Here is a 25141-nt window from a genome sequence, read left to right on the forward strand (position 1 = left end):
ATTTCGTCGAAATAGTCGACCTAAACACCACTCGGCGACACAATTTGTCTGGAAGTTACTCTAGACGAGTAAAACGTCTCTCTCTCTCTTTCAATAAAACGTAGATAGAGGAAAGAACAAGAGAGAGATGCTCGGAAGGTGCAAAGAAGTGCAATAGCGGACAGGAAAAGTAAGGCGAAATAGAATCGAAGAGCGATGCACTGAGGAGAGAGTCGAAACGCATAATGTTCCCCGATGGGAGCCCAGGAGAGCGACGACGGGTTGCGAGCTCGATTCCGAAAGCTCTCGGATTTTTATTAAATTCCGAGGAGAAAGAGGGGCTTCGGGGCATCGGAGGTCGCGCGGAAAGTCATCGCGGTTTCCTTCGCTTTACCTCGTTTTCGTTGTGAAGCAACGAGCCGCTCCTAAAAGTAGCTCACCCCATTTCGATGATGCTCATCGACAATGTCGTAGCCTTATTATCTTTTAAGAATTGGATATTCCTTCCGCTTCTCACGATGTTTCAACGTTGACGGAGAGCTACTAACGCGTTCACAAAGAGAATTAATGGTTTCAGTAGAGGAAAAAGCTTCCCTCGCATCGAAGACGAACGACTATAAAAAAAAATATGTACCGTTGCACCGCGAAATTTTTTTCACGCACACTGAAAGAAAAGTATCCGGTACTATTTATTTGCGATTATTATTGCATGATAAAATAATTACAGAAACTCCATTTTTATAGTTATTATTGCTATAATGTTGTATTTATACACAGAATTAAAGAACGGTTTTGCTAAAGTAGGTAAAAATATAGTTACTACATACAGATGAAAATAATTTAATTGAACAATTAAAATAATTATGTTGAGCATTTTTGCAATATTGCAAAAAATTCTGACATTTTAGTAATCAGCTTGAAAGCCTTATATTATTAATTCGACAGTCTGATAAAATTATTTTTAGATCTGCAATAAACTAAATTTTTAGATATTTTAATATTTTTTCTGTTTAGTTCTATATTTAAAAAAAATAAATGTTTAACCCGGAAAACAATTATATTTATATATAATTTTTTCTGAGATCAACTATATATTTTTGTATATAAAACTATAGAAATATATTCATTACAGCATTATAATAAAAAATAGATTCTAACCATAATTACTTCATCATACAATTATAATTACTGCAAATACTAAATATTTTTTCTCAGTGTATAGTTTCGTAAATGGCGAGGAAAAATCTTGTCTGTTGTAGGAACGACAACAGAATGTAAATTTTTCGATAAATCTTAAGTGTATACTTCAGAACGCGGGAAACAAAGGCAGAACAATCACAAGAGTGTGAAGTCTCTCTAAATTTATCTTTCACATAACGCATGAAATTTTTAATGAAAGCGACGAGAGAGAGAGACGCGAGCTTAAGCGGAATATTAGCTGTGACGTGCATTCACGCATAACATGCTACATATGATGAGGATGGTAATAAAAACGTCAATGGGCGCTCTTTAGCAAAGTGATAATACGTGCTCTTTCCTACGAAAAAGAAAAAAAGAAAAGAAAGAAAAAGAAATACGATTTTCATCGAGGAATTTACGAGAGGAGGTGAAGTCGAATGTCGACGGACGTCTACTATGCTCGGGGAAATTATCGAAAATCCATCTTTCTTTTTGCTCCACGGTGAGAAACGAACGGATCTTTTTTATTGGACGCGTGTATTTAACTGCACATCGACAACGTGTGAATAGACGATGAACAAAAGCGAGCGATTTTTACGCATGCGGCGAACGATTTCGCGGCGAATGCTGTAAGCACGCGCCAATTATCATTTTCGTCCTTTTGCGTTTACGGACAAGCATTCAGAAACCGCCGGTTGGTCGTACAATTAAACTCGGGAGAGATCCAATTTTCGTGCGTACGTTTGTGTGCGTCGGCAATTCGACGTCGCTGAAATATTCGACTAATGGCGCGTTAGTGATGCGGTCCATTGTGGACACTGCGTCTTCCGCGCGCGGCGATATCCCACGCGAATTTTTATCGTCCGCGATTGGCAGCAGTACCAATCGCACAACATTCTCGGTGGTAAATGAGCGACGAACGTACGACAAGCCCGGCATGATCGATAAGGCGTCAAGCGGTTTTCCCCCTCCTCTCTCTTTTTTCTTTTCTTCTTATTTTTACCATGCATCACGTTCACTGTATTCTGTTTCATTTTACTTTATCCCCATTTGGCTTTTATTGCTGTACATCTTCTTTTCCATTTAATTTTTAGATCTTGCGCAATTTATTTGTCTCCGTTACACTTAACTTTTTTTCTTAATTTTAATTTATTTTGCATCTTCTTAGAGAAACATGTCCTATCATTTCTAATAAATGCTTTCTCTTTCTTTCTCTAGTTTTATGTGTGTATATGTATATATATATTAATTTTTTTTTAATTTTATTATTTTAAAGAACGTACTTTTGTAATTACAGTCTGTCAGTTCTTATAATGTATTATTTTATATACATATATTTTATATGTATAATGTGTTTATGTGGCAAGCTTGAAGGGACTGTGTTCTAGAGTGCCAAATAAATGGCGATTCAATCATTCAGTCTCTCTTTCTTTTTCCTCCTAACTCGACATAAGAGGTGTAAAGAATTAAGAGGATGTTGGAGTGATTATTATTGACATATACAAATCTTTAAATTGACTGAATATATAATCAAAAATCCCTTTACAGAATTAAAGTAGACGCAAAATTAGAAGATGCTGCAATGGACTTTATACTAAAATAAAAAAAAGTAAGATATTTATTTAACTTTTTTTCAATTTTAGTATAAAGTCCACTGTAGCACCTTCTAATTTTCATAATTTTCATAATTCAAAATCAATTCGTAGATTTTTATACGACTCTAATGTCAATAACTTGGTCACTCCAGCATTCCCTTAACGGCATACTCGGAGGCATCTCCGTAACATTATCCTGTCCGGTCGCGTATTGTAAACGCGATCGATGAGTACTCATGAATCCGCATCGTTGAACGTCACTGCAAATTGTTGCATACCGTGTTTTAGTGGTGATTACAATAAATCGTGTACGAGCACTTTGCTTTTTTCCGGAGTCGCTTTTATCGCATCTCCCGTCCCACCCCCTATCCTCTTTTCGGCATAAAAGCTCGACGCACGCCCGTATCTTTTGCCGTATATCCGTCATGGCTGAGTGATGCATACTTCTCGTAAAAATATAAAGGCACGATGGTAAAAACACGAGGGCGTGAGAGCGCTTTTAGTGAAGTGCGCGCCTTATAGACCCCGCGCATAATTACGAGCTCCTATCACAAGCCGTCTAAAAGTTGGCAAATTAAAGCGGATTTTGTATTCAATTATTTTTAATTGGGCGAGAAAGTTGCAACTAGCCCGAGCTGCGACGTGCCTTCGGAAAAAAACACCGATGCACGCACGGAGGTAGGGAAATTATATCCCGCGCGCTGGGCCATTAAACGGGAAATGGCAACCTCATGCTTATCGATATCAAGCGAATCGCACTTAAAAAAAGAAGTTTCATACCGGGTTCGCGGATGATATAATTTGCGATTGTATTTAGCGGAACTATGAAAGAGAAAGAAGCGTCATCCTCCGCTTCGGAGTTCAAAATTTGTGACTTTGATTCTCGTGTAATTCATCGATACGTAAAGACTTGGATAACCAAATACGAATTATTAACCCCTTATCTTATAAGATGTAGCACGATTATAGACGTGACACAGAAACATGATTGTCTCGATGTGCGAATAATCTCTTATCTCTAACTATGGACGATCTCTAACTATGGTATGGACGATCACAAATTAAGTCATAAGGCAAAGGATTAACATAACTGTTTTGATGTCAAGAATATTTTTCGTTTTACTCTCTACAGTTGACAGTGGAACTGTACTCAATATATTTATCATAAACATCAAATTATTCAATTTTCTTTGTATGCATATTTGGATTACTTTTATTGAAATATATGTATCGCGCACAATAAGTCTAAGTCCACAACTTTGCTTTAAGAGGTCTTAAGTCGAAAGAGGTTAAGTGACATAAAATTCTGTCTTTAAACTGTTTATAGACTTAAGCAAATTGAGCGAAACTCAATTCTTATGGCCTAAAAGTATAAGTTCTTTGGTCGATATATCGTCTGCTTACAACTTATGTCTTACAGCTTACAGCTTCTTAAAAGCGAAATTGTAAATCTATGTCAACGATTCTCAATATACTATCTTTCAATTTTTTTTCAAATTATTTGCGGACACTTTAATATTCATTTAAAGATTGTTGCATGTATAATATGGTGATATTTTATCATTCAATAAATTTGGCATGGTTTGATAATAACTTTTTGGTAAAAAAAATTTCAAAATATAAAAAGTATTTAAAATACATGAGTTAATATAACTTATTTATTAGAATATTTTAATAATATTTATTAATACATTTTTCGTAGCATTTTTTTTTAAAGTTTTTAAAATGCTTTATTAAAGAGAGAGTAATTCGTATTATGCATTTAGAATTAACTGATATTTACCAATGACATACGCGCATAATGAATTTAACGAAGAATTTAATGGATGAACAGAATTGTGTTTTTCAGGATTAAATATTTCCACTAATTAGTTTTACAATTAACCCATTCGTTTCGCTTCATCGAGGCAATAGATTAATGAAATATTATATTTATTTATAATGTATTTTGAAACTTATAACTTGAATTATTAGCTTTTCGCATATGTGAAAACATAATTCATATAGCAGTTTGTAGAAATAAATAGAAAACATTGTACATCCATTTTCGCGTTATTAAAAATTAAAATTTTTATATTATAACGAGAAAGAAACTTTTGATTTATTCTTTTTTGTTTTCCCGATATTTTAATTGCCATATTAGTTTTTGCAATTTTCACAAATCTATTGCCTTAAAATTAAGAAATAATTTAACTCATCAGTACGCAACAACGAAGTTGAAGAATATAATATTAATCTGTAACACACAATTTATTCAAATTAAAACACTGTCGAAACCAACGGAAATTTTTTAAAAATAATTACTAAGAGTGATTACTTTATTCATCTTTTAATAATTTAAGCTAAGTTGTTTCACCTTTTAGTAAACTTCAACTCACTATTTTATTCTTTTAACTTTCTTATGCTCTTACGCTTAACTAACCTACGATCGCGCACCGATAATCAGAGTATAACTATCGCGCGATACTTCGTGGCATTCTTAAAATTAATCCTGACGAACTTTATAATGAAATAATACCACATAAAAAAACGATTTAACAAAGCTGATATTGTACATGCGAGTTAAAATCGAGGATAAATATTCATGCACTAAAACTAAATGTAATATCCGAAAACATATTCGTTGTCTTACTGACGAGTATTAGATTTCGATCGAACAATTTTGTGAGATATATTCCAAGACATTGCTCAAATGTTAACGTTGAATTTATGCTAAGCACAGGTACTGAAACACAAGGTTTAATTATGACATTACTTACTAATTAGCGCGTCATGTACCCAAATTTCGGAATAGCTCTCATATACTTGCGATCTTCTGTGAGTGACGAAAAATATTGAACGTTGTCGCCAACTTCGTTCTATTATCGTGCGGTATAACGTGAGTTAATATTTAAATAGCAATGCGCTTTTCAAAAATATACTAATAGTAATAATATACCAAAAGTCTGTAGCTCACACTATGTATTCACAGCAGATATTCAGTACCATTAGAACGCAACAATTTGATAAAAAATTAAAATTACAAACTAAAAACAATTGTATTAAAGCGTGATATGAGAACTACTCGAATGCAAGGAGCGTAAAGAGATAAATATCACAATTTGTAATTTTATTTTCTCCATTTCAAATGAATAAATTACGAGAAATGTTCGCCTTAATGATAATCGCTCGTCGCTTATAATAAACTTGCTGATCGTTTGTCGTAGGGTACTTATCGTGCTAAGCGTACAAATTGAAAAATTGTCGTGAATTTCTCTCTGTACTTTCCGCATCTCAAGGAATAATGATACGATATCAAACGATCGTTGCGTTCTTCCTACTCGACCCTCGCCACGTGAATGATAAAACTGGATCTACAATTGGATCAACGTAGTTATACAATTGTCAGAATTGATCAAATATAGTTGAATGCGAAGAGAATATTCAACTGTAATTGGAGAATTCTTACAACTACATTAACTTATTTATTATATCTGCAGACCGTGCTTAACAAGGTCGTCATCACACCACGAACGTTATATACGATACCGCTGCATCATCGAGTTCCGCATAACAATGACGTCGCTATTTACTTCACGCATTCTTTAACAAATATACACCGAACAATTGCCACATGCTATCGTTGCATGCTTTAGTCTTTGTTATTAATATCGTCGGCCAGCACGATCCATTTTGTTCGATTTATAAGATTTTAATCTCGATAATACGATAAGTATCGTAAAGGTAGCATCGCAGTTATACAATAGACTGTAATAAGTATAGACTATACATTCCTTGATTATAAATCAAGGTTTGGTTAAAATATCTAAGAATTGAACCAGGCAAATTTGAAAATAATTTTGTTGGATCGTCAAAATAATTTCGTAGGACGCTCAAACTGATTGCTAGAAAGTCAAAACTTTTGGCAGCACTGCTTATTATGATGAGTTTTCTATTACATAATTATTTGGACAATCCAATAAAATTATTTTTAGATCTGTATCTAGTTAAATTCTCAGATATTTCAGCAAAATTGTTTTTTTCGTGCATGTAGCATTCATTCTTTTTTATACAAGTTATGTCATTTTAATTCCTTGAAATTAAATGATATCAAGTGAAGAGATCGATGGAAAAGTGAATTGACTTAAAATAAGAGAAGAATCCTATTTTCAATTAAAGTGATATTCATATTTGTAATATTTATATTTAAATATACAAATACAATTATCAGTTTTATAGATTTTATAAATTCTACAGACTATACAATTAAATCTTACAGCGCCAGTATTTTACTTACTATAGTAATTGTTAAAAATTTTTTTGGCGTTATCTTTGGAACATTAAATTGTGTCACGTGTCTTCATTCATGCATCTTCGATTTATAAACACGCGACAAAAATATACACACTATGCTCACACAATTCGTGCCGTGATGATTTAAACTCGCCGTTGATACGCGAATAAGTTCTGAATTCCACAAAAAGGAAAGACGTGAACGAAACGAAACATAATTATCTACACCGAGTCGTTATCCGGTCTATCGGCTTTAATTTCCGTTTTACGTTTCGCCGAATAACGCAGGAAATAAGTGCACCAAGTCCGCCCGCACGCGGACCTATGGGAGATCGAGGGAGTATACGTATCTACCAGGTATTATACTCGCGGGCATCACACTCGTATAGGCATTACGCCACTCCACGGGTTTTATTGCCCGGCGTTAAAGTCCGCTCTTTCGCCCGTGAGGCGGAGAACGCGAGAGAGAGAGAGAGAGAGAGAGAGAGAGAGAGTGAGTTTTCTTCCTCGTGCACTTTGAACTCGACGTCTCTGGCGTGTGGCCCCTGCCGTCTGGGCCCCACTCATCCCCTTCAGCCGTCGTATACCCGTAGCGAGAGGTGGATGAGGAGAAGACGGGGAGCCGCCTCTCTTGGATTCCGCAAAGGATTAAACCTCATAAATTCCACGGAGCACTCCGTGGAATTATCGGTATGCGGCCTTATGTCCGCCTCTCTCCGCCGCCTTTTACAGACGACTCGACAAACGAGAGCGATTTCCACGCGACTTTATGCTTTCCATCCTCCTTCTACCCTCTATATCTAACCCCCGCGTGTTCTTTCTACTATCTCCCCCCCCCCCCCCCCACTGGTCGGGCGATTCCTATGGACATACGTTCAAGATGTTATTTGCATGACTGCACGTCGGATGGATTGCGAATCGCGAACGAACAAGAAAGTATTCGCTTAACACCGCGAAGGCTTTCACGACGCAGAGTGGCGCGGAAAATGCAATTTCCTGGCCGCGAAAACTCATCTGGATCTAGCGTTGTTGCAACGCAAGATCTACCAACGTTCTGTAACAGATTGAATTATGCGGGCTAAATTGATGATAGATTGGGTTTTCTTTGTCCGGCAAGAGAAAATAAATGGGATATTGTGCGATCTGTTCAACAAGATCAAATGAAGAAAGGTGAAAAAATGTATTTTTAACCGAGTTTTATGGAAAATGTTGTATAAGTGCTTCACACATTTTTTCTAAATTAATATAAAGTAGTCCATATCTCAAAATAAAATCAATTTTTTGAGTATAAAAAAAAGTAAATCTACCGGCCCTTTGACTAAATATAATACATTCACGGGAACAATTTTGCTGAACTCGGCTGATGTCTCTAAAAATTTAGCTATAGATATAGATCTGATAATGAATTGGGTTGATCAAAATAATTATGTAGCATACTCAAAATGGTTGCTTAAAATGTCAAATTTTTTTGCAGCATTGCTCATGTTAAGAGATCTACGTAATCATTTTGAGTCCAACAAGATTAACACAAGTAAAATGCTTATGTAAGCTTCAAAGTAGTTCATACTTTTGCATTGAAGAGGATACAGATTTAGAATCGATATGTTTGCGTTTACTTTAACTTTGTTTACAAGGGGTAAACCGCTGAGGGCATTGCGGTGTAGATTCGAGGCATTTCTAGGCATTATTTAGGCATAACTGAACATTATTGGGTATTATTAGGCATTGCTTAGGCATTATAGGGGGGCATTAATGCACATTATAGTGGGAAACCACTGAGCATTTTATTTTTAAACTGACAATTGTTTTATGTCCAAATATACATTTACAATACATAATAAAATGTGAATATTAAATAAATTATAGATTGCGATTTCACGATACGTTATCCATGGGTACAGTAGGTATAAATACCCCATGGATATCAACGGTGATATTAGTGATGCAATCAGCTAACGGCGCTAACGCTCGCCTTATCTCAGGTGCCAGGTTGGTCAATGTGTAAGATTCCGTTGTAATAATCATAATTTGGTAATTATATAGAATACCCCCATCACCTCCGATTGTGATAAAATTAGGCTCATTCGACGCGTTTCCACTCAAAACGAAAGAATTTCAGAAAAACGCGATGGTCGATCTTGTGAATCGAATTAAGCATTAAAATTGACGACTATTCAGAATAGAAAAAAATATAGCGCTCATATCGAGTCGGAATAACAGATTTCCTAACCTAAAGGCGTCAACTTTAATGCTTAATAACTCGGTTCACAAGATCGATTGTTGCGTTTTCCCACCAGATTCTTTTGTTTTGAGTGAAAACGCGTCGAATGAGCTTAATTTTATTACAATCGGAGGTGGTGGGGGTATTCTATATATAATTACTCGCAATTTTGATCGTGATTCGTCATACGAGTCTGTAACAGTGATTATAAGAAAAAAAACCACAGGCTAGCTGAGCACTGTTCGTGAAACATTGTATAACAAGAGAGAGAGAGGGGGAGAGAGAGAGAGAGAGAGAGAGAATCGGACAAAAAATAGTTTTGCGCAATCCTCGCATTTGGAATTTCACGAGACACCGCCATATCGGTTGTGGTAACCAATTTAATTAGTCGGAACCGGACCTCTTTTATTTTAAAACACTCTGACTTAGAGAGGGGCTATACATAAAAAGTATGAGCTAATAAAACGTTACGAACTTTAGATTTTTTATTTGTTAAGTCTTCTGGTCTTAAGAAACTTGAATTATGATAGTAAAAGCAAGGAAATTCTTGTTAAAAATTTCTGTGGATTACATTGAAGAAAATTGGTATAACTATAATATTTCACTCCAGTGCAATTTGATTAAGCATACTTCCAAAAAACTATAAAAAATTATCAGTTTTCCTTGACACATCAATAAGCAGCTATGAAATGATTATGATATAAGTGCTTAAGTTTTACACATGTGCAGTCATAATATAAACGTATGACCTCAGTCATTTTTACAATTCGTTTTTATGTTATTTTTACTGTTCTCAGAATATTTTAGAAGTATACTCAATTGATTTACAAGAGTGTAATTTTATAGTTACGTCTATTTATTTTGATATAATCCGTAGAGATTTTCGGTATGGATTTTTTCGCTTCTGACATGCTTAATTAAAAGTTCTAGCGAGAAACCTTGAGATAAGAAAATAAGTATATGATCCTTATACGTAGTATGTGCAATCTCTAAATAATATAGAATAAAGTATGCAGTGATTCAGTAGGGCGTCGAATACCCTCGTCAATCAGCGCCGTTCGCGTTAAACTGTAGGTCCTTTATATGAAAGTATACCAAACAAGGCAACGAAAAACCAACTTTGGTTTATTTAATTCCCAGGATAATCACTATGGCGAGGGAATCATGGTCAAAGTGATCGCCAACATCCGGGAAACCGGATAAGGCACATGAAGAAAATAAGTACAGTGATTGACCACATATAAATGCTGAAATTTAATGTAATCACTATTGAAATTATTTGAAATTTGAATTTGATGCAAAGCGAACGTTAAGTAAGGTTTAAAGAATATGTTCAAATACAAAAAACTTTGAATAAAACCATGTTTTTCATTTTTTCCAACAGTAGAAACTTTATTTAGAAAATGATAGTTATTGACCACAGTGATAGTTATTAATAACAGTGATTAGTATAAAAACCATTAAAATGAAGAAAAAAATTCAAAAAATGAAAAGGAGATAAATTTAATGAAATGTTAAAAATTTTTTAAAAGATTTTTATTAATATTTACAAATTTTCATCTGCCCGAGTCTTATATAAGTCTACCTCGTAAAAAACGGATTGTAAATTGAATATTTTATTCATATATGAAGTTAGTAAAGATTAGTTATTACTATGTTGTGAAATTAGCTATTAATTTGACTTGGATTTTAATATGTAGGCAAATTTATAGCAAATGATCAATCATTGTATCGTGGTCAATCACTATAACCTTTATCCTATTTGTTTTTATATTTGTATATTAAAGAAAATATCTTTTGTTCATTTAATGTTTATGATATTTGTTTAATAATTATTGATAAATATTAAAATAGGTTCATATAGGTTTTTTATCATAAGTCAACTCTCTACAAAGAGAAAAAGAGAAAAAGTTTATGTATGTTATATTACATGTGTACATTATTATATGTTATATTATAACAAGCATAAATACATAATAAATGTTTTATACAGAAATGCATCATATATAATTAAAAAAATTTTTTTAATTATACATTGTATAAATCACATGTGCCTTTTTTATGTTTATTCTTTTATATAATACTTATATAACCGTTTAAATTCATCTTGTGTTAAATTAACCTAAAAATTTGAGTGAACCGTTTGGCACATGTAATTTATATTAAATTCAACACATTTTTTCTATTAGTGTGACGAAATATATGACAAAATATAAAACTGCAGCACGATACAAATTAAATGATGCTCAAACTATGTTTTTTATATTAAATTTACTACATTTTCTATTTTTTTTATTAATAACAATATTGTTTGGGCATTATTTGGGCATTACTACACATTAGCGAGTATTACTGGGCATTATTTGGGTATTACTATAGGCATTAGCAGGTATTACTGGGCATTAGCGGGTATTACTAAGCATTTAATGGGTATTACTAAACATCGTAGGCATTACTCGACATTATAGTGGGCATTAGTGGGTATATTAGATAAAAAATTTGGCAGTAATGCTCAGAAATTAGGCATTAATATTAGTGTACAGGATTTTGATCAGCGGTTTACCCCTTGTTTGTTTGGTAAGTACATTTCAGTTGATTGCAAATTATCTGTTACGTTATAAATAAATTTAACGCAGCAAGCTGCAGAAGCTCACGTAGGCATTTTAATAATGTTACATTTATTCTTGGAGCAATTAATATTACTACTTTATTTAATTATTTTCAACAAAATTATTTTCAAATCTGCGTATAAAACTTTTTAGATACTCCAATAAAACTATTCTTTCCATTTATTTATCTTTCTCTCTGAGAAATTCAAATATCGCCTGTTTCTTATCATTTAGACATGCTCGATTATTCACATGATTTATAAGTACTTATGCATATTGTTTTTAAACGTAAAATATAATGTCAAAATTGCAATGTTTAATATTATAAGGGAAATCAAGGTAAGAGCATGTTTCGAACGGATTCGTGCGATTTATGGATGAAAAGTATTTTCGACATGCCCATCGAAGAGTAAATCGATCTGGCCCTTCGGCCAGCTAGCAAACGTTTCATAATAAATAAACCGCGGCCGTTAATATGAACCGTGACAGGAGGGTGCGCACGAACGTTGCGAAATAAATTATCAAAACGTACGGCGCGCTGAACGATGGCTGCGAATAACGCAGTTTAATCGCGGATCATTATTATTTCACGGTTCATCGAGTCTTTCTGCGCAAATTCCGAAGTACCAACCACCAGTCGGTACATCGCGTGTCACATTCAGTTGTGTGCCGTGGTTTTGAAATCCCATTATTTCGAGAAAATTAATATTTAACGCTTGCGCGCTCGAAAATCGTCGCATTTACAAATGGAGCGTCCGGTAATGGCATATTTTTACCCCTGCAGGGGTTTATCGCCCGAATTATTTTCATCGGAACGCACGTTCACTGGCAGCTGTGAGAAATGGAAATAAACCGCGCGAAACGCGAAGGGGACATCGATACGACACGCGGTATACGAAATTAAAATAATCGCGAGCATTTTTTCAGTTATTCCTGTCGAGCTCTAATGCGAACGTCGCTTACAGCGAAGTCTCCTCGTAATGATAATTTCGTTAAGAAACTTCTTCATCGTCGCGACGGTTAAGAAAAAAACAACTGTATTCATTATTCGTCGAAGTAGTTGAAAAGTTCGAAGCTATTCAACCGAGCCGTATCTTTTTTCTGCTAGCCAATCGTAAAGTACAACATCTTAAACTTATCTTTCCACCTTGCAGAAGTATGTTCTTTTTGTTCCTTTTTGAAATCTTTACGAGCGAACAATTTAAATGTTTATATGCGCTTTTTAAGATATCTTAAACCCGTAAATAGTTATTATATTACGTAAATGCGTAATGCTCTAAATGCAAATAAAATATTTATTAATTCTCCGAAGCTGACGTCAAAATCTGTAACACAATTGGATCATTGAGACCCATTTAATTTATATTAATTAATGACTAAAAGGCACTAATTAATTTTAAACGTTCAAAGTGACGTAACTTGTATAAAAAGAAATTTGTGTGTATGTGTGTGTGTGTGCGAATGTTATGTAAGTTTATTTTAATAACAGAATTCTAATACTGGCCAATTTAATATTAAAAAAGACGATAAAATTACCTATAATTACTTATTAAAAGCATTTCTATTATTATAAAAATTACAAAAATTAAAAGCATTGGTCTTCATTGCGCTTTTATTATAATATTTCAGTAATTAAAATAAATAATTAATTACTATTTTTAGTAACAGATTGATCAGTATTAGCTTTCTATAAAGGTAATAATTTAAATATAAACATCAGAAGGGTTAAATATTTTTGTATTAGTTTTTTCTACAAAATTTAAGATAGTAACGATTTTATTTCCAGTCTTTACTGTTGCTAAGATAGTATTTACATGAATAACATAAATATATTAATAAATCTATTGATAGGAAATATTAAAAAATATATTAAATATATATATACTAAAATATAATATTTTATATTGTTTATACTACACACTGCATGAATCTGTTATGTCGACATAAAAAAATTTGTTTATCTAACATTGATAGTGAATATTCGTAATACAGAGAGATGATTTTTTATCTTCCTTTTGCAACATTTTTTTATATACGTAATTTGAATTGACGGAATTATGAACATGAGAAATGAAAGGTTTTAACATTGCTTGTGGAAAAAAGTCAGTCTTTCACCAAAAGAATGGGAGAAACTCGAGAAGATTAATGTAATGAATCAGTCTGACTAAGGTTTGTGATTAAATCTACCGTATCGAACATGCTATTCTAAACTTATAAGAGCTAAGTTGATACTTTTGTTGTCTTAATAAGAGTCGATTTTTCTCTGATTTTAACATAGCTTTTATCCGTATCGATCTCGAACGAATCTTATACAAAACGAATAATTCAACACATGAATCGTGCTAAACGAGGTTAATCGTGTGAAGTTAATCCTTCGCGATTTTGTACTGGACAATACACAGAATATTTAGAGTAACAATATTAACCGTTTGTATGATCACCAACTTGCATGCATACACATCGGGCGAATTTAATTAGCTGGAGTTATAAGCGGTACTGCACCAAAAAGCCGAGCGCAATGTCGAGATGCAAGCGCAATACAAATGAGGGATTATCAAAAGCGAACAAACGCGGACAGCGGACGAAACAAAATCATATGTGCGTTTTATCGCTTCATTAAAACGTAAAACGGAGGAAAAACCACGAAAGGGGGAAACAGAGAAAAAGAGAAAGAATGGAATAGGATGGAAAGGGCGGAATAGAAAAGAAGGCAGAAAAATAAGGGAGAGAAGGTAAGTGAGTGAGTGAATAAGAGAGAGAGGGAGAAAGTAGAATTACACGCGACAGAATGGCGTCGCTGCAGTAAGTGGGGATGGAAACAGAAGAGATCGAGTATAATATGGAGGCGATGGAAGTTCTAAAGAGGATGAGAACGACCTTGGGATTGAATCGGCGCTCTCGAGGGGAATGGAGAACAAACCCGACACTAACCTACCTCGCTCGACCCGGCTCGGCCCACCCCAACCTAATCGAGCCTGACTAATTAGAGGGCAGGCTGGTAATGGAGTCAGCCAGCGAAATTGGGTAACGGTGGGCCTGATTTACAGTACGAGAGACTTGGAAATTGGTCGCCGAGGGGTGTGAGGATAAGAAGGGCTCGTATGATGAAAGGAACGGAGAAATTCCCTATGAATTGCACGATAGGACGGATAGAGAGAAGGGAAAGACAGAGGTGTAAAAAGGGAAAGAAAAAAAAAAAAAATCGGGAAAAAGACTAATATTGACGACCGTCAGCTTTTAGATTGGCCGTTGGTGATCAAGTCTTTCTACGACACGGCCTGAGTATTCAGTCGCGCCGAGCTGATCTTTTAGGTCATGACGTGAGGCGGATGAGAATCAACCCGAGCCCCAGAAATCCGCTGAACTTTTAATGGAATCGGTGATTTTTCAATGCGCCTCCTTCCTGGCGAGCGCGCGGTTGATAAGTCACGCGAGACAAAAAGATCGACGATGGGATTCACGGTGGCCATTTTGGGCAGGGAATGTCGCGTTCGCGCGCGCGACGCGAGTATTCATGGAATTGAAAATTGAGAAACTCTTCGGGGAAGAGTTCGCTGGAAAGCTGACTCCCGGGAGAGGAGATGTGCCCGTTCTCTGCTCCCCGTCCGATCAGTGACTACTCGGTCGTTTTTGCGGCTCTCTCGGGCGTACTACGTCGGCGAGAATCCGCGATATCATTTTCCGAGATTAGCCGCGATTTCTTTATTCGAAGATCTCTTCCTCTCTTCATCTATTAGAGGATATAACTTTTTCAGGGAAACGTTTCCTATTTCTGCAGTATAAAGATATTAATTATGTGGGCGAAATTATGTGACGTGGTCAGAGACAATACATTTATCCAGAATAACAAACGCTCTCTCTTTGTAATTCCTGGAATTTATCTAAAGTTCCCTTAACATATGTAGACATATAAATATTATCAGTTCATAAATTTCAAATTAGGTATATGGTATTATATTACGAAGCAGAGAAACCTCTATAGAGAAAATTAAATTTCAGCTATCCTATATTTGTAGTAAAAAAAATCTTGAATTTTACATTTTTAAAAGCGATTTTCTGGAAAATCGCGATCAAGTTCAATAATTAGGTGAATTTATTACTAATTTATTTTCTATTAAAAAATATTTCGCGGATCTTTTGAAAATTAAATGAGCGTTCCTATAATTATTTCGTTCTTAATTCCTCGTATCTCTCTCTCCGTCTAAGCTCAATACGTACAGTTTATAATCATTTCAAAATCAGATCGCTGCGCGTTATCGACCTTTTACACAGTTCTCGGTTTCGTGGATTAGCAAACGACGTTATCCACGAGAAATGCATAGAAATTTACAAAGGGTGACGCAAATGCATCGAAGAGATGCGAAAGAAGTTGCGCGAGGGTAGTGAGAAGAGGGATGAGGTAAAAATATGAGTCGCGCGCAGTTAGGAGCTTCGACTAAATGGCCTCTACATTTTCCTCTGTGGCATCTCCATGTAGCGTACCACGACGAGAGCGGCAACGATGACAAGACGCTGATGGGAAGCCACCCGATGGGCACGAAAGGGGATAGCCGAAGAGAGAACGGGCAAGAAACGGAGACGAGAAACAGCAAGAAGGAAGGAGCGCAAGAGAAAGAGACGCGAGTCCTCGAACTGGGCTTGGGAGCTTGATTGTACACCGGAGACGGTGCTTTTGAAGGAGACAGGAGAGCCCTCTTAGACTACGGCTGAAGTCGAGTGAGTCTCGTGTGACCTCGGGACAAGGCCACGTTACCCGCGAACAATTCGCGGCTGTAGGAATGCCCGTACATACACGAGCGCACATTTACAAATGTTCCCTTGGCGCGACTCTCTCACTCCTCCCCTCGGTCGCCGCCAGCCTGATCGTCGAGACAACGTAAATGTCCTAAGGACTGCTCCAGAGGACTCGTGCTGGATCGTTGAGCGACATGCGGGAGTGGCGAGAAACGTTCTTGATTAATGTTATTGGTTATCATCATTGAGCGAGACAGATGCTACTCGGAAGGAGCATTAACGAAAGTGATTAGGACACTCACTATGTTTGTAACTGTCGCGTCTACGTAATTATTTTTAATTTCCGAAAGTCACTGTCCTTGGCGAAAATTTGTAGTGAGAGATTGTGTATACATGTATATTTTGTAAATTTTTGTATATTTGTATTGACTGGGAATGTTTATTCGACTTGATATTTATGTTTTTTTTTTTTGTTTGTTAATTTCACTGGCCGTATCGAATTCATATTGGCGACCGCGAGTAAATAGTAAAAGGAAAAAGAGACTGCGAGAACGAGTCGAGTTCTGTGAAAAAGTGAAACAAATGTTAACAATAATCGTCAATGTTTCCTATTGAGAAGAATTATGAGTGTTCGCACGTACGATATCTAGGGACGAAACTCCCCTACGTAACGTTAAATTCTCGGATTTCTCGATTTATAGAACGTTCCATGCGTACCGGAAAATACTGCGAGATAAATAAATTACACGAGCAACATCGATACGTACGTCCGCGGAAACTTACACAGGCGCGGCCGCAATCATTTCACGGATGAAATAACGAGTAATTGGTTTACGAACTCGGCCATTGAACAAAGTTTCTAGAAACTTCCCCCCGTTTTCGATCAGCGTTACATAGAGTTTCATAACACGCGCAATGGCTAATGAACGCAAATAAAAGCGCAGTCACGACGACGCTTTTGTCCAACCACAAGCGAAACGCTTCTCGCCGTCTCGCGTGGCCTCCGTAATATCGTGAAACTTGTCCGCTAGTTTCAAGCCGGATGGGTGTTTCGACAAGGGGAGACGGACGTGGTGAAATTCGGTGATCGAAATTGCACTGCGATTCCCGTGGTTCACAATGGTCGCGATTCCTTGCAAACAGAATCAGAGTCGCCGCTGTTAATTTGTCCGCCGGAATCCCGCTGCACCGCACCGCGCTATTTCGCGGACTCTTCATCTACCCAGTTCGAGTTAACTTCGTCTTCCACTCTATTCAAACAGCGTCCACGCTCAGGCGGTCTGCCTCGCCTACTCATTAGCGTCCCACCCGTCCGTTACTACTAATGCACGAGAGTCGGCCAACAAATTTACACGACGCGTTGCTGGGAGTTACTCATTAGAGCGTCAATGCGCACAATGTAATATCGCAATTCCACAAACTTCAATGTTAATTGCAGTCTCGCGCATTCGCGCTTTTCTACATAAAAAAGAACCGTGATTAAAATATCATAACATCTTTTCAGCGCATTGAAGGAATTCGATGACGGTTATTATTTATGAGATATTAATATTAATATTCGTACAAGCCTAAGTATAATAAATAGCTGAATATGATTTTTTTGCATAAGACTGATTTTCACGTTTTTTATTGTTGAAAAAATATTAAAGCCTGATGATTCTTACATATCACTAATTTAATTCTAATTCTAAATATTATGTTACGCTTAAGTTTTCACTTATATGACCAAAAAAACAGCATTTTAACATAAATTTGTAGAGATGCAGATAAATGAGAAGACGAATAATGCCTTAAATATTAATTTTCCTAACATATCGTTCCACTACTTCAAAAGTGACACAACTCAAAATATTCAGTTTTTCGGAAAAGAGGATAAACAATTTTCCAACATAAAAAATTATTGACTAATTAAATAACATTGATAAAAATACTATACTTTTAGAAATCTAATCAAATATCATTTTTATCATTTTACAATCCTTAAAAAACCATTTTTTAAAAGTAAAATTTAAAAGAACTCTCTCGAGAGAGAGAATGTCAAAATTAAAAACAAATAACAGTCTAAGAGGGTCACTCTATGCAGTTATTAATGCGATAACAAAAGCTTTTTTTAAGTTGTGACGATTTTTATATTGTTCTACAAAATCATAACAAATCCAGAGTAATTTATCAAAAATAATATAATTTGTAATATCATTATATATAATATATAACGGATATTATATTTACTTTGATCAATTATAAATTCAAAATAAAACAAGTTCTTCTTCAAACTTTAATTAGAAAAATTGTCTTACTCTAAATGCTGTAGAAAGATTCTCCTTTTTATTTGTAAAAGCAATTCAAAATATATCACTTTTGTAGAAAATATTGTAATCTCTTTGAAAACTTGAGTAACGGCATAAGTGCTATTTGACATTCGACGGACTGTAAAATTAAGTCTTACGATTAATTAGAATTAGTTAAAAGTAAACACAACAAATCAGAATTTTTTCTAGTTAAATCTACTAGAATTCTAGTTGAAATAATCCAAATTCTGATTGATATAATCGAAATCTTCAGGTTCATCTATTTTCAACCAGACATTTGGCGATGAGCAATTTAAATGACGAGATTTAAAAGGCACGTTGAAGGGCAGGCATTTAACATGCATCTTTCATAGTGCGTCATGTTAGAACAGCTTCCTGTCCAGGATGACACACGGTGTTGCCGGCCGTGGTTCACGTTAAAGGGGGATCGTTTTACATTTTTCGCGACACGGTAAAAAGCTAACCGCTCACTGCAGCCGTAGCCGTTTTGGTCCATCTACGTAACATTATTCGCCCGGATACGGATCCGTTCTGTTTTTCGGTGCGTGCACCAGTACATTTAATACCTACGATCCTTTTTGTCTGTAACTTTGCATTAATCCGGGAACGTAATAAAGCGAGTACGAATAAACAGAGAGAGAGAGAGAGAGAGAGAGAAGACCCGCGATGGCGCGGCGGACTCGCCAAAAACTACCGATGGTGGTGCAGGATATATCCGAGCGAAAGTAGGCAGCCGGGATATGCAAACGCGACCGTAAGCCCCGCCGGATTAAGCACGAACGTATTTTCAATTCGCGATAGCAATAAGTTCAACCTCGTCCGCTCGTTCGTTACTCACTCGCTCGTTCTCTCTCTTTCTTCGGCTCTGCTTCTCTCACTCTGCTCTCTCTCTCTCTACCCTTCCTCTTTAACCCCTTTTTGCACCTCCGATCTCGTTAGTATCGTTTTTATTCCACCGTTTCGTACCTCTTACCCGAAACGTGCCGAATCCTTTCGCGACTGTCGACAACCCGAAAGAACAATCATCCTTAATGCCTATCGACGTTCTTTATTGACGTTAATTACAGCTTGTCTAAGCAGCTGTCAGACACTTTTAATAGATATGTGGAGATATTATATGAACGTTTATTTTTATCGTAAAAACAATAACTGCCAGAACTGGAATTATCAGTATTCTTTAATATCGAATAAATTGCATTCCGATAGATATTTTCCATTATATTATCGGTTTCTTGTAATCGTCTATTTTCTCTTCTTCAACGACTTCCAATTAAAATTTTATTTTATGAAATAAAGTGAAATGAAGTCTCGTTTCTATTTGGCCGAAGATACAGATTCATTATGGAAATGATACAGAATTTTCTGATCGAAAGTATAACACTATTAAAAGAACAATTAAAAGGACTCCTGCGTTACATTTTAAGGTAGACATTATATGCTTCGATATCTTTTCCAAATAAAATTAATCAATATATAGTATCTAATATTACAATTACTGATTTTCTAGTTCACTAACATGAAGGAAATTAAAAAATTTAAAAATTAGTTGTTTCATTTCAATCATAATAAATTATTCCTCGTACATACCTATAATAGATATAAAAACTCAATACAAAAATTTAAGATCGATTTAATTATCTTTTGTGTATTTCATATGTGACACAAACAATAAATGTACACGTAAAAATTTAATATTAACGAGTAAATTTGCAAACATAAAAACGTCTAATGAATCTATAGAGAGGAGGTAACATTATTTTTATAAATCCGATCCGAGCGCATCATCCGTCAGACACCCATTAGACCATCTCGGTGTGACCACGATGCGTTCGCTTGCTCGATGAGTATTCAGTGGTCACCTAATGGACATCGACGCACTTTTTCGCACGGCGCTATTCGTCATGACCATCAGTCGGATGTATACAATACAACTGGTGAAAAAGCTGACGAACGTTTATACAACGTGAGAAGAATGTTGCCCCGGTCATGTTCTCTTCCCTAGTCCACTCACGTAACGACGAGAAGGCAAAAAGTGTGCACGATACTTTATTTGTAATAACGAAATAATAAACATGAGTAAAAAAATGGATGAGATAGAAAGATCTGTGTAATAAGCACCGAAAGGAAAAAGGGAGTACCGATTTTTGATCAGATTATACCCCTGATTCAAACGATTTTATTGAAATATGTAAAAGTTTAGTTAGATCTGAAAATAATTTTGGTCAACTGCAACAATAATTATGTAGGATACTTAAACATAATGAACAATGCAAAAAATTTGAGCATTCTGGGTAAACCAGCTTAAGCGTCCTACAGAATTATTTTAATGTGTGATCTATAAAATTATTATTCAGATCTATATCTATAAACTCTAAATTTTTATAGATATTTGTGTGTAAAAATTATAGTCGAAAAATTCTATTCTTAAAAGATAGATTCGTTAGATAAAAAATTGTGATCAAGATACAGCGTTTGCGAGAGGGTCTCGAATTATCCGAGGATCTAATGGCGTTTAAACAAGGTTGAAGATCGGAAAATTGAATAGCGTTCAAGACGCAGAATTACGGTACCGTATTCACCGCATGAGCACGAGATTGCGTGATGCGAATATGCAACACGATTGTATAGACGCTCGAGTGCCGGTGGCTTATGCTGGTAATCGCGCCTTTAGCACCAATGTCGATTGAGCACGACGAAGCGGCGAGCGTGATTGTGTAGCGTCGGTAGATTAAGGTATAGCGAAGATGAAGGTAATAGTGGACGCGAAAGAGGTGGAAAGAGGGAACAATTTTTTCATTGGAGTCAAAAGTTCGGCGTACTGAAAGTTTAATTCCCGACTCTCTGGGCGTGGTGCGGCTTGAATGAAAAATCTCTCCTCTCTCTACCTTCACCCCTGCCCGCTCCTTCGTTCCAATTTACCCCCGTCGTGCCGTCGCTTTCGCGCTTTTTCCGTTATCCCGACGCAGCGAAGAAAGACGTTCCTTTGCCGAACTGTTGCCGATTAAATTCGATGGAAGGGCTGGGTGCGGCGAGTGATTTACCCGAGACTTATTTCATGGTTGAATCGAGCGACTAAATACATCGGCACCTTCATCCACGTTCCCCTCGTCGAGATGTCAATACCGCCATTTATCGTCTTCACGAAGGGCAATTTAGTGTCTCGTAAACATGGGTAGTATGCGCGCTCCGCTTATGAGATTTTTAAGTAACTGATTTTTTGTCCAAGGCAAAATGAATTTCTGTCGATACGCGGATTTTCTGGTCCTGAAAGCATTGTAATTCTCTTTCGTTACAGTTAATTATATTGTTTTTACAAGATTTTTACTTGAGACTTTTATTTGGGACTATCCAAAATGATTACCTCCTAGTTTATTTAGAAGGAAAATTATTAGCATTGTTTAATTCTCTGAAGCTGACGTCAAGATCTGTGTGTAATACAGTTCATTGTTGGTCTGTGATAATTCTCTATTTGATCCACGTTGACTAAAAGGCACTAATTTCGAAAAACCAAAATGTTATAACTCGTAAAAAAGAATAAATATTAAGTTTATTTTAATCCTCTGTCTGTAATCCGGTCTTTTTTAATATAAGTGAAATTTCACGCTCAAATATTTCTAAAATAAAGGAGGGTGAAGAGTCTAATTCTCTTATTGCTAAATTTTACATTTTTCAACGAACTACCATTTTTCTTCATTTTTGTTGAAATTTTAATTTGTTTTAAATAAAAGTTTTAAAGTTTGATTTAACAACCTACTTGATAATATATTGTATATAGATATTGAAAAATGATTATAAATTTTTCCATATTTTCTAAAAGCCCAAAACAATAAAGAAAAAATAGAGCTGATAAAAACAAAACGATCCTGATTATATAGATGGAAGAAATAAAAATATGATTAGAGACAAAAGTTAAAGCTACTAATTTAAATTTGTATATATAAAGAATAGATATAATTGGTAGGTATCTATAATAAACCTATCTGTTAACTTTGAAGAGTCAAGAGGAATTGTTAATACGATTCTCTGCGGAGACAACCTCGTTTAAAAAAAAAAACATCGTTACGCGCTGGCAGTTACGATTAACGTCTTACGATTAGGCTAAAGATTGATGTTCAACTCCATTTTGTTCACACTATTCAATACTTGTCTCAATTAATCAACGTGAAACGCCACACGTACGCCTCACCAGCCTTAATCTATGAGAGGTGCGGTCCGTGTGAGCGCGCGCCACTCTGCCCTACCTTCCCCGAAGCTATCAGAGTGTAGGTTTTGCGGCAATACGTTCGGGGTGGTAACTGCAGCGGTACCACTCGTTTAAAACGCATTAGGGTGGTAGGGGCGGACGGCGCGGTACAAGTCCGTGGCCACTCTAAGCACCGCAATTCCGCAGCTGCCGCAATTCTTGTTCGTGCTTTTTGATCAGGCACCATCAACGCCCTCGACCGCTTTACATCCGTCCCTTCCTCACCCCGTGCGCTTTTGTGATCATGTTCGTCCTTTCTCCTGTTTCAGTGAGGCCACTGAGTGTGACGATACTCAGCAGCGAGCACGCGCCCCTCAGCGCCAATCGGAAGTACGACATTAATTGCATGACAGTGGGCTCAAGACCACCGGCCAAACTATCCTGGTACATGGACGGCAGAAAGCTCACCAATCACACGGACAAGGTAAGGCTTCACAGCTAATCAAACGTTACATGTGCAATGCAGCCATCACTGCACTGTTAAATTTATAATGTCTAATTATATCAATTTGAGTTATTTTTAATCATTCTTATAAGTTCTTCTCTACTACCCTTCTATCTTCAATATGTCGTTAATCTAAACAATGGAGTTAAAAAATTTAACTTTAGATATATTATATCCTTTGTTTCTGACCGCATTACAAATACAATTATCATATAAAGAATTAAAAGAATCGCTATTAAGAGGACAGTTTAAATACTCGTGGCACGTTTCTTCGTATTTTCTATACGTATTTTATGAGAAATATTTTCTACAGATCTAATTCTTTCTCGATAAAAAAAAAAATTACTAATTAATCCGAAGCACTTGAAGGGATTTGCTTGGTAAAAATATTGACTCATATTTCTTCGTACAATGACTACTCCATTTCCGCATTCGGTTTCACGTAGCTGTTACGAGTGCCAAAAAAACGCTCAATACTCGATACCCGTTTCAGGTTCGATTGATAAAACGGTGGTATCGTGCGAGCAAAGTTGTGTTGCGACAAGTGTCGTCGGCAAAATGGTAGCAGAAAGGGAAACAAACGACGCGAGCCATGAAATAATTTCCTATTCTGCCTTCACCAAAATGGAATGAAAAACAAAATATAGTTCATCGTAGTTACTTCCTCTTCGCCAGCTAGTTCGCGCTACGCTAATAGCATCATCGACAACAAAGCGATCGATCTTCATTATCTTCTCGTCGTGTTTCGCCGAACTTTTATTTGTAATATCGCTTATCTCGAACATATAAAATTCTTATTCGGCGGAACCCCTGTTTCGTCCTAGAGAACAGGTCACGCCAACTCGAAGTCCATCGTCGCGAAATGATTCAACGTCGACGAAAACATGTCGGCGACCCACATAGCGTCTGTTCGTCGTCGTTTGCTCGTATAAACGATTCGGAAAAGCAGGGGTGACTAAAAACAGTGGCATTTATTTAAGAGTTAATTTTTGGATTGTAAGGTTTAATGTTAGAGAGAAGCCTACGGCAAAGTTCTTCATTTTACTGCAATTGTTTCAAGTCAGTTAAAAATTTTATTGTTTTTCTCACATTAATTGTCAATTCGATAATGATACTGATAAATTTAAAATATTGCTCATTGCGAACAATCTCACCTGAAACTCCCGACTTTTCTTTGCGTGAAATTATAATTTACTTAAAAATATTATTAGACTCTAACATCTGTTTGGATCAAATATCGTCTTCTTCACTTATGTATCTTTCATACCCATATAATATACAAACATATTTTATATATAAATAAAAAATATTTCTATATAAATATATCTAACAAATATTATTTATAAAAATAAACAGAGGAAGACGTTTCGTGTTATTATTTATTTTTGATCCATTTTGTGTATTGATTAGATGAAAAATGAAAACAGAACGTCGAGTTGGATCCGACCGAACTTTCCTAAATACGTTTTGAAAAAAACTTTACCGTTAGAAGGTTAACGGTTTACCGGGGCCGAGAAAGGCCCACAAAACCGTACGTCTCCGTGTTGAGGGGGGG

General features: G+C 35.9%; 1 protein-coding gene across 1 annotated transcript in view; it reads left to right on the forward strand.

Moving 5' to 3' along the window:
- LOC108776987 (synaptogenesis protein syg-2) overlaps positions 1-25141 on the forward strand; it is a 74258-nt gene that overhangs the window by 15412 nt on the left and 33705 nt on the right. The window contains 1 exon segment of the mRNA XM_018543760.1: positions 23411-23565. Coding sequence (XP_018399262.1) covers positions 23411-23565 — 155 coding nt within the window.

Source organism: Cyphomyrmex costatus, unplaced genomic scaffold (assembly GCF_001594065.2).
Source record: "Cyphomyrmex costatus isolate MS0001 unplaced genomic scaffold, Ccosl1.0 scaffold398, whole genome shotgun sequence".
In the NCBI taxonomy this organism is placed as follows: Eukaryota; Metazoa; Arthropoda; class Insecta; order Hymenoptera; family Formicidae; genus Cyphomyrmex; species Cyphomyrmex costatus.